At 34.9% G+C, this 11,766-nt stretch overlaps 2 protein-coding genes across 6 annotated transcripts in view; both read right to left on the bottom strand.

The window, feature by feature from the left end:
* The window catches only part of LOC130623807 (squamous cell carcinoma antigen recognized by T-cells 3-like), a 51,536-nt gene extending 44,214 nt beyond the window's left edge, over positions 1–7,322 (bottom strand). For 3 of the 5 annotated variants that reach the window (XM_057439328.1, XM_057439329.1, XM_057439330.1), the window contains exon 1: positions 161–309. In XM_057439328.1, coding sequence (XP_057295311.1) covers positions 161–290 — 130 coding nt within the window. In that variant the 5' untranslated portion in view covers positions 291–309. Of the gene's footprint in view, positions 1–160; positions 310–7,192 lie in introns of those variants that run through there. The other 2 variants (XM_057439326.1, XM_057439327.1) reach the window with 2 other exon arrangements.
* LOC130623135 (uncharacterized) lies at positions 2,690–6,081 on the bottom strand. The gene is made up of 6 exons (XM_057438626.1): positions 5,484–6,081; positions 4,639–5,397; positions 4,190–4,552; positions 3,720–4,064; positions 3,248–3,330; positions 2,690–2,821 (listed from the first exon to the last, which is right to left on the bottom strand). Exons 1-6 carry the CDS (start codon positions 6,079–6,081, stop codon positions 2,690–2,692), a joined length of 2,280 nt encoding a protein of 759 aa, XP_057294609.1.
* Positions 7,323–11,766: the final 4,444 nt, after the last annotated feature.

The raw sequence follows: 11,766 nt of genomic DNA, 5'->3' as shown, positions 1-11,766 counted from the left end.
CTTTTTTCTTAATATATCACAACGTGAGCAGTTGAAAATATTTACAGTCTCAATCTTGTATTTCTTAAAATTGTATAGGAAACCTGTACTACAGCAATTATTTAAGCACTTCTAAAAGAACAACAAAATCAGCTGTATAGAAATTTAAAAATTTATGTACCAAGCTTAGTTGGGTCAATTTCAATCACTTGTTCCAACGGTGGTGGTGTGAATTCAATAACATGCTGTCCAGTTTCAGCTGATTGAGAAATTTTTAGAAGTTGTTGACCAGCAAGCTTCGCAAGATCCATTGGAATCACAATATTTTACCTACAAAAGGAAAGGAACATTTACATTTGGTAAAGATGGCACCTTGGCAACACTGGAATTTGCAATGCAATCCAAAATTTATTTTTGAAGCATATAGACCTTATAAACTCATCTTATAACATCTCATATTGAGACATTTTTTTTCCACAATATTATTTTATGTACTGAAGATGATCAGTCTGTTTTTTTTTTAGAAAATCACTTATTCAAGTTTAATTTTTCAGTTCTTCATTTTCATCAGGGCTACAGACATTCCAATAGAGTCACCTTCAAATTTTTAAATACCAATCTGTGCCATTCAAATGCCAAATGCTTTTAAACTCCCCTTTAAAGTAACACACGAGTATTACTAAACAAAACCATGAAACCAAAAGGTTCAAAAACCATACTAATTTAAGGGTCAACTGATAAAAGGATTAAAACAGCAACTTTCACGATAACTCTCCATGGTCATTTCCTACCAGTGCAACTTATTTTTGGAGGACTAAAGTCACAAAGACTTCCAAAAGTTAATTTTCCTAAATTATTTTCACTTAGCGCCAATCCCAAACATTATATTAATGAACAAAAGATAATAAAAGAAATCATCATTTCTTATGTGAAGGAAGAGAGGGGAATGGAAAAAGACCAAGCAGTATTAATAATCATTGATGTTTTATGACAGCCATGACTGTTCCTATAAAACTATACCACAAAACCATTTATTTTTTCTTCTTCGTAAGAACCAAAGCAGGTAACCACCAATCTTCACAGAACAATCAGAGAACCAGGTGTCTTTACAGAACGACCAGGAGACCAGTAGCTAATATGGTGACAGAACAGACAGTTTGTGTACTGTATTGCATTAAAATTTTGCGTTTTTTTTGTCAAAATTGCATTTTACTGCATTTTAATTTCGTTGTTAGAGGAATTATGAGAAATTTGTGGCATTTTAATTTTGAGGTTTAAAGAAAATTTGATATTTTATAAAACGGTTCATGTATACCGTATACATGATCGTATTCTCTCTATTTGACTCCCTGGGCGTTTAATTAATTTTAGAGATTTTAGGGTAGGCGATAAATTGGAGAGGGGTGTTAATTAGAGAGTGGGGGTTTATTAAAAGCAATTAAAAGTTTCAAGTATTTTCTTAAGAAACCTGTAACAAAGAACTGGTAGGGCATGTGTGGATTGAAATATCAAGCCTGATTTTTCATTTCTTGAATAAGGACAAGGATTATTACATACTATTTACGGTCACAGGAAAAAGAGAATGGGAAGTCAGACTTGTTGTACCCACAAAGTACGATTGTTACACATATTGCAAAAGAACAGCAGTGGTATTAGATGAAGAACTGTACAAGCAAAAACAAAAATTTGTTACGCTGGAGCTAAAGCATAAAAAAAATCAAACTACAGAATGTTTCCTCACTTTGAAACTTTTGTAACTGTCTACTTATCACTATAAATATATATAAATATTCTAAATGTTTACACACTTTGTCCAAATATTGTCTTTATTAGATTTAAGTGTAAATTCTAATAAATGCCACCTTTACATAAAATATGGGATGGGCATTAATTAGAGAGGGGTGTTAAATAGAGAGGGGGCATTTAATACAGTTTTTGATGTTTTAGGGTGGGCGTTTATTGTAGAGGAGGCGTTAAATAGAGAGTGGGCGTTAAATAGAGAGAATACAGCATGTAATAGTCAGAGATTATAGTACAGAGAGAGGAAAGAATAATACTTTGTACTTTGGGCAAAGTATTTACACCTTGTGGCTACTAAAAAAGCAAATTTGAATACTGCAAACATTTAAGTTCCCTTTTTATGTCATCGTTAAAAACTGGAAGCAATTAACTGTTGGTAGAGAGTTTTCTTCTAGTGCGAAAATTTAGAGGACCAAACCATGGTCGGTCTAATAGTGTTTAGCATGCGAATAAAATAGATATTTTGTTGCTGTTTTTCACAGCTAAAATAGAAGCATTAAATTTAGTAGGACCCCTTTGGCAGAACCTTTATTGATAACGGGGACAATAGGAACTAAATCAATCAATCAATCAAAGAATGTATATTTCAATAGATGCTCAAAAAATAATGGAAAAAAAATTACATGGTCTATGGATAAATTATGGAGTACCTATCCTGGAATACCAACACTGTTAGCAAGCTATTGAGTCATATTGGTAACCAGGAACAATACAAACATTAAACAACACATGACGTCACATGATATTATGGGACAGGACAAACAGAAAGTAGCTGTTCGTAATAATAAAAAGTCAATATATCTGCATGTTTAAATAACTGGTTAAGTTAGAAGAAGGGAAGATCTCCAAAATTCGCACAGAAACCTCACCGCCCCCACCCCAGACGGATTGTCACACCCTAACTAGTTAATCAGTGTTTCTTCAGGGTAGATTTGGGCTCATTTTCAGTCAAGTCAAGAAGTTTTATACTTGGACATTTATCATGACAAAATTGCCATGACAGAACGTCTCGATGACGTATAGACTTCGTACCAAAACTATACTAGTACGAACAAGTTTAAAATTAATGAGTCCACGAGTATTAGCCCTGGTATTATGAAAGTGGGAGAAGTCAACTGCAAATGTTTTTTGAAGAGGAGAAGGAACTTTCTGATGTTAAATACGATGAATTAAAAGAGCATTTTGAAAATGAATAAGATCAGTAAATTTCATTAATCCTAGTTGAGTAAATAAAGGATCAGCAGAAGCAAAGTAATTAGAAAAGGTCATCAATTGGATAGCATAGTTTTGCAAGGTAACAATCCTCTTAATAAATGAGCTTACTGATTGTCCCCAGATTGCGGAGCAGTAGTTAAGATGAGAATAAAAAAGAGCATAGTAGATAGAGAGTAAAACATCTTTCGGAACCAAGTGTCTTAGTTTGGCTATGATTCCCTTAGTCCTTCTTAATTTTGAAAATAACAGTAACAATCTGCGGCTTCCAAGTTAGGTTAGAGTCTAGAAGTATTCCTAGATGTTTAATAGAGTTGCTTTGAAACAATCTTTCACCTCCTATAGTAAGTTGGATTTTCTGATCCATGGGCTTAGAGGTGTATTTAAAAATAATTAATTCCGTTTTTGTGGCATTTAAGGCAATTTTACTGGCATTAAGCCAGTGCCAAAGGAATTTTAAATCAAGATTTACTTTTTTGTGAAGAGATTTTAATTATTTGTTAAAATGTAACAAATTAGTGTCATCACCCAAGTGATGAACACAAGAGAATTTAATAGCACAGTTTAAATCATTAATGTAAATTAAAAAAGTAGAGGATCTAAAACAGAACCTTGTGGAACACTGTGTCTGACAAAAGCTCATTTTGAGGTGAAACCTGAGATGTTAACAAACTGATAGCGGTTGCTCAGGTAGGATTTCAAAAGTGATAGAGCTTTGCCTCTGATACCATAGTGAGACAAATTTTCAATAGAATTTTGTGGTTTAACAGTATCAAAAGCCTTCTGGAGATCAATAAAAATTCCACACCCTTTATCAACCTCATCCATTATAGTTTGAATCATATTGATAATTGCATGCGATGTTGAATACTTTCTTCTAAATCCAATCCGGTGCGAAAATGACGAATTGTGTTTAAGAAGAAAATTACGAACTCTTTGATAAATTAGCTTTTCAAAGATATTATCAAGATTTGGTAGCAAAGATATAGGCCTGTAATTGTTACATAGTAGTTTAGTTCCCTTTTTGTGAATTGGGATAACTTTGGCAACTTTTAGGTTATCTGGATAAGAGCCTGTAAAAAAGGTAAATTGATAAGTTCAGCAATAGGTTCAGATATAACATCTTTAACTAAGGACATAATGCGCGGTGGAAAACTATAAGGACCACTAGCTTTATTTTGGTTGAAAGATCAGATGCATTTTAGCACTTCATCTTTGGTTGTTGGTGATAAAAATATTGTATTAGGATTAGAATTTTTTAGATAGTGTGAGAAAGTTTTAAGTGTTTTTGGTATTTTAGACCTAATTTTCTCAGCAACAGATGCAAAAAAGCTGTTAAAAGTGTTAACAATAACTTTAGGGTCAGTGACCATTGAACCACCAGGAGGTTGTGAATAAGTTTTACCTGATATAAGTGTGTTAATACCTTTCCATACATTACGTATAGAATTACTATTTTCTTGAAAATATTTTCTATAATAGTCAGTTTTACTTGCTCTGCAAAGTGAGACAATAGTGATACAATCTTTCCTGATAGAAAGCTTTGTGATCTGGATCTTTCCTGATAAAAAGCTTTGTGATCTAGATCTTTTGAAGATAGAAATTTTCTATACAAGAGGTAACATGTTTTTATAGAACATAAAATACCTGATAGAAAGCTTTGTGATCTGGATCTTTCCTGATAGAAAGCTTTGTGATCTAGATCTTTTGAAGATAGAAATTTTCTATACAGGAGGTCACATGTTTTTATAGAACATAAAATACCTCTAGTCATCCATAAATTACATGGGTTGGAAAGTTTACGTAAAGGAGCACTTTCTTCCAAAAGGTTATTGACACTGTTGTAGAAATTATCAAAAGATTTGTTAACATCAGTTTGCTGAAGTTGCAGTGTGTCATTCCAGTTACTTGATGAAACTTTTCGCAAAAATAGGTAAGGGTTAAATTTTGACCAATCTCTTACCTCTTTCATCCCTAAGGAATTTGTTTTTTCCATTTTCTTTAAAATCAAGAATTGGGAAAAATGGTCAGATACAGAAGTAAGAATGTTACCAGAAACGGTGTCCACAAGATCCCAAGAACAAGAAATGTTATCAATGATTGTATGACTAGTATTTGTCACACAAGTAGGCAATATATCTAAAAAATTATTTATTTCTGCATTACTATTAGCATAGTAGATCAATATTAATACAATAACTTTAGGGTCAGTGACCATTGAACCACCAGGAGGTTGTGAATAAGTTTTACCTGATATAAGTGTGTTAATACCTTTCCATACATTACGTATAGAATTACTATTTTCTTGAAAATATTTTCTATAATAGTCAGTTTTACTTGCTCTGCAAAGTGAGACAATAGTGATACAATCTTTCCTGATAGAAAGCTTTGTGATCTGGATCTTTCCTGATAAAAAGCTTTGTGATCTAGATCTTTTGAAGATAGAAATTTTCTATACAAGAGGTAACATGTTTTTATAGAACATAAAATACCTGATAGAAAGCTTTGTGATCTGGATCTTTCCTGATAGAAAGCTTTGTGATCTAGATCTTTTGAAGATAGAAATTTTCTATACAGGAGGTCACATGTTTTTATAGAACATAAAATACCTCTAGTCATCCATAAATTACATGGGTTGGAAAGTTTACGTAAAGGAGCACTTTCTTCCAAAAGGTTATTGACACTGTTGTAGAAATTATCAAAAGATTTGTTAACATCAGTTTGCTGAAGTTGCAGTGTGTCATTCCAGTTACTTGATGAAACTTTTCGCAAAAATAGGTAAGGGTTAAATTTTGACCAATCTCTTACCTCTTTCATCCCTAAGGAATTTGTTTTTTCCATTTTCTTTAAAATCAAGAATTGGGAAAAATGGTCAGATACAGAAGTAAGAATGTTACCAGAAACGGTGTCCACAAGATCCCAAGAACAAGAAATGTTATCAATGATTGTATGACTAGTATTTGTCACACAAGTAGGCAATATATCTAAAAAATTATTTATTTCTGCATTACTATTAGCATAGTAGATCAATATTAAAATCTCCCAGAAAGATAAGAGATTTATTGTTACATATAGGTGAATATTTATCATAGCACATCCGTATTTCATTCTCAACAGAGAATGGTTCACCCCAATCAGACCTCAGATCATGACGGGCGACTATAATGCGTGTAAGTCATATTGAAGAAGAACTACTTTGTTCACCACTAACATACTGCCAAGCAGTCCTGGGGACCGCGGATCGAATCCCGCTCACTGCTTGGCAGTATGTTAGTGGTGAACAAAGTAGTTCTTCTTCAATAAGATTTATTGTTGTTGGACAATTTATGAAGAGCAGGAGAAAGAGGCTATCCCGAGTACAATGATGACTTATAAATGAAAAATGTCAAAATTTAATTGATTGTTAGTACTTGATAACAATAAAGGGGCAAATCAGCAAGGTTTATCTCTGCAACTGTTCTTGATGAGTTTGATGTAAGAAACATTAATGTTTAAAAACATTTAGGCTAAGTTATATATATTTTTTTATCGCATTTTTCTATTTCAGCTTTGTTGCTTAAAAAATATTGAATTTTACTATTTTTTGTAAACCCTATACGTTTTAATTTCTGGCAAGATACTTTAGTAACAGTTTGTTAAATCATGGAAGCCACCTTCTTTTTGTCTTGTCATATTCAAAATGTTTGAAATTAATAGAAAAAAGAAAAATATAAAATATAAACAGCTTTTGGATAAACAGGGCATTTGAAGGCTAGCACTGTCGAAGCAAATGGTTCTCAGAATTATTCATTCACTATTGGTTCTCTGGTCGTTTTGTACCCATACTGCTGGTACTCTGATTGTTTTGTAGAGCCTGATGGCTTGGTGCTGGTTCTTTGGACATTCAGTGAAGACTGGTGGTTACCTGTTATAGTCCTGACGTTTCTCTTTGCATTTTCTTACATAGAGCATATTTTTAAAAATTCATTAAGCATTGATTAAAACAATGATAAATATTATTGTTTGTAATAATGCAATACCACAATGTTTGTACTTACTTCTTTTTTTATGGGCGCTATTTTTTTTAAAAAAAAGTAGAAGGGAACTAAAACTGGACTGTATGCATGCCTGTAAAAAAATTAAAAGCTACCAGCGAAAGTATTTTAGCTATGTTAACCCATTTCGTAAATTAAAAGCTATCGCACCTAACATAACAACTTACTAACATGTGGACCTTCATAAATATATCATGTTTGTTATGATAAAATTCAAAGAAATAAAATGTACATCCAGAACAACTGAATATTCAGTGTTGCTGCCTCTTGTGCCAGAAGCCAAGGTGGTTATTGTTGTACCCAACTCTTGAATTATTATGCAAAAACATTTGCATAATTATGCAGCCTGGTACCCTAGGCCATACTAGTTAAAAAGACCGTGGTTCAAGAGAGAGATATATGGCGCGTTCAAGTACACTTTTGCCTAAAAACGCGAAAATGTGCCAGAAATTTTTGTGACGTCACGATATCATCCCTATGAGTCATCTGCATTATCGAAGGAATTCCCCAGTTCCACAAATCATGTAACCATCACACGAAAATATACTGACGTCATAAAATTTCGAGCATGCGCAATAGCGACTAACGGGAATATTGCTGACATCAACAAAATTTCGAGTATGCGCAATGAGTAGGGGAAAGTCCATAGAGTTGTGACTGCTGCTTGAGGTTGGGATATAATATAAACATAGGCCGATATCATGAGAATGCAACTCGCGATCATTTCAAGACCGAGGAAATGTGTGCCAGGGCAGTTCAAGAATACCACTCGCAGCTGCTGCAATATGTTCCAGACCATTTAAAGAATCAGGAAATGTGTACCAGGGCAGTTTGGCAGTACTCGCAACTGCTCGAGCATGTTCCGGACCAATTCAAGACCGAGGAAATGTGTACCAGGGCAGTTGGGCAGTACTCGCAACTGAAAATCTTTTTAATGACGTCTCCGAAATTGACTGGCGCTCTGTATACGACGCCAGTGATGTAAATTCTGCAGTTACGTATTTTAACTCGAAGCTAAGAGATTCTTTTGATAAACACGCCCCGTTAATCAAAAAAAGAGGTAAATCACGACCTTGTAAATGGCTAACTTCAAAAATAAAATCTCAAATGAACAACCGTGACAAACTTCATCGCAAGGCTCGCAAATCAGGTAAAACAGAAGATGCAGAGAAATATAAAAAGATTAGAAATAGTTGCAATAATAACATAGTGAAATCAAAGGCTAACCACCAGCGTGATCTTATTAACGAAAATCTGTCAAATCCAAGAAAGTTTTGGAATGCAATACAATCATTATTCCCAAGCAAACCAAAAAAAGTGTGTCAAATGTCAAAAGATAGTGAAAGCAGAAGTAAAGTAAGCAACTTCAGCAAGTTTTTTAGTACAGCTGTTCACTCCCTTAAATCCAAGTCAATTCAACTTATGAATTTTACATGGAGATACGTACCACCTTTTTCTTTACGAACAAATAAAATTTTCATGACAGGTTATATTTCTAAGATTTTTGTAGAGAAAGAACTCCGATCACTCAAACGAAATAAAGCCACCGGTATAGACGAGTTACCACCCGGAATGTTAAAAGACTGTGCTATTTTAATTTCAAAACCTCTTAGTCACATAATAAACCTTTCGATAAACACCTCAACTGTACCATCAGCCTGGAAAGTTGCGAAGGTTGCACCTATACTTAAATCTGGGGATTCTTCTCTTCCCGAAAACTATCGCCCGCGATTTCAATTTTACCGGTGCTATCTAAAATTCTTGAGAAGGCTATTCATAACGAACTCATGAACTATCTCGAAAAAGAGAAATTACTGAACGACTGTCAATATGGTTTTCGAAGTAAACTATCGCCCGCTAATTATAAATTTAAAAAAAGGGAAAACAGAAGTCATGTTGTTCGGAACGGCTAAACGCTTGAAAGCACATGACAAGTCTCTACAAGTTGTATATCAAGAAAATCCGATAAACTTCGTTTCTCAGTATAAGTATCTGGGAACAGTAATCGACAGCAAGTTAATGCTTAATGACAACTTCGACCGATCATATAAAAGCGCCAGCAGCCGTTTACGCCTACTACAAAGATTACGACCGTGCCTTACCGCTGAAGCCGCACACAATGTTTTCTCGATGACGATTGTACCTTTAATTACTTATAGTAGTGCATTAAGAATACCTATCACAAATACACAGCTCAACAAATTAAAATCGCTGGTGGTAACGTGGTAGATCGATAATATTCCATCCATCACAGGACTCGTCAACCGTAATATTTGTGTACTCGTTAAAAAGTGTCTACTAAATGAACTAACATCTGAACATTTTGACAATTATTTTGTCAGCCAACAACATGACAATAACACACGAAATAACGGCTGCATTGCCAGGTTACCTCGGGTCAAACTAGAAATCGCCCGGCAGAGTTTCTATTTTGCAGGGGGTAAACTGTATAATTCACTGCCACTTGAAATTCGAAAAATAAAATGTCTCTTTTTATGAAGGCGCTCAGAGGGTACTTCTCTTAATAGACGATACCAGATATTGAGCGATATGCACTGTCAGCGGCCATCTTAGTCACTGTGCCGTCCAGTCTGCTTCAAGTTTAGCTAAGTGGGATTAATGTTTTGAACTATGCCTATGTCTTATTTAGCTCCCACATGAAGTCACTTCACCCTTGTATGCATATTGTTGCATTTCTAGTTGATCAATTTTTTGTTTGTTTTTACTGTTTTTACTGCTTTTTTCCATTTTTATTCTCAGACAGGACGGACATTGATAGCAGTTTTTTTGTATTTATGTATATATTTGCAAATTACTGAAGTCCTCATCCTGTATAAATATTTTTAAATAAATAAATAAATAAATAAATAAATAAATAAATAAATAAATAAATAAATAAATAAATAAATAAATAAATAAATAAATAAATAAATAAATAAATAAATAAATAAATAAATAAATAAATAAATAAATAAATAAATAAATAAATAAATAAATAAATAAATAAATAAATAAATAAATAAATAAATAAATAAATAAATAAATAAATAAATAAATAAATAAATAAATAAATAAATAAATAAATCTTCATAATAAAAATGTTATTGAAATTTGAAGATAAAACTGTTAAGTCTGAAGACTTTTATACCAATTCTAAACCACTAAAAATCGAAGAAATGAACATTGAAAACCTCGTACTGAGCGACTCTATCCCAGCAAACAAGGGTAAGGATGAACGCTTCGTGATTGGGTATCACGACCAAGACGGCAACCTAGGACCGTTATTGATCCTGACCCCTGAAAAGATCCGCTCCAAAGGTGTCTCTCAATACAGTGAGGGTGCCGCGTTTACTATGCCGTTTGATCTGGTCAGCTATCCCGAGTTGTTGGAGAAATACAAAGAGATCTAGGATAGGGTGGAGTCCTTTGAGGGGATTTGCTTCACCAATGCCAGCGTGAAAAAAGAGCGATACCTCAACACCAAGGTCAAGATGTGGGATGGTAAAGTCAGAACAAAATTCCATAAAAAGATGCCACTAAAAAAAAGCTGCGAGTGTAAGGCTATCATCAAGCTGGCGAGTATCTACAGGCAAGGGCGCAACTACTACGCACAGACCTATCTGGAAGAGGGCAAATATAAAGAGGTTGAGGGATACAACACTTTTTACTTCAGTGACTGTGATGATGATGAAGAGGGTTTTACCATATTGTAAGTGGTTATCAAGGTTCTATGGTTGTCTTCAGCCATAGAAACAAACATGAACGTTAATGAACTGAAAAAAGAAGCGAAAAAAAGTACTAAAGGTCCGTAACTATTCCACTATGAATAAGGCCAAACTCCTCGAAGCGATCCGCAAGGCCAAGTACAAGGACGCTTCGACACAAACAGACGGTCCCTATTGTAACCCTTGTACCAGGCTCGCTTGGCAGCAAAATCTCGAGCAATACTCGAGACAGCTCTCCGAAAAACAGCGACGCATTGCATATGATGCTGAGTTGGCGAACAACTATGATACTGGAGAAGTGCTCGAAATCGTCTAGTATGTTGTCCAAAACACTAGATCTACGAATAAGCTCGTAGTTCCTCTAAGTACCGCTGACATACTGTGCAGATTGAAGTTTGTTCAGAAGCTCGTCCTTAGCCTCCTCTCAACCTTGCGCGACAAGCTGCTGTCTCTCCCGTTCGTTGATCGAGTCCACGACTTTGCGTGTTCGTTGTCGGGCTTGCTCCTTCAACACCATGTACTTTTGCTTTTCCTGCATGATTAGGCTGAACTCGTAGTCGCTAATCACACCATTCTCCACAGCTCTCGAGATCAAGTCAACGATAGAGTTCAACTTAGTCTCTGCTAATAGTCTTATCCCTTCGTGCTTTTTGCTCTTCGCACCTAGCCTCTTCCCAGCGTTCCGTAGACCCGCTTGTCCCAGACTTACGGTGATAGTGATCCCACCCATGGCTATGCACAGTGGAGCTCCCAACCCTGATGCTAATGCCCCTATTCCAACACCAGAGTGATGATGCTGATGCTCAATAACCCGTGGTCGCAGAACCTCACCCAGGTCCCATGCATCTTGAACTTTTTAGCGAGCTTGTCACGCTCTTTAATCTCATCTCTAAGGTACTGCTCTACCTCTTCAATTTTCTTCAGTCTATAGACTTGTGAAGTATCCTCCGTACCGTCCGGGGGTGCACTCGGTAAGCTCGGGTAAAGCTTAGCAATGTCTGTCATTTATTCTATCA

This window comes from Hydractinia symbiolongicarpus, chromosome 13, assembly GCF_029227915.1.
Source record: "Hydractinia symbiolongicarpus strain clone_291-10 chromosome 13, HSymV2.1, whole genome shotgun sequence".
In the NCBI taxonomy this organism is placed as follows: Eukaryota; Metazoa; Cnidaria; class Hydrozoa; order Anthoathecata; family Hydractiniidae; genus Hydractinia; species Hydractinia symbiolongicarpus.
The sequence above is the reverse complement of the archived record's forward strand: the minus strand, read 5'-3'. Positions and strand labels throughout refer to the sequence as shown.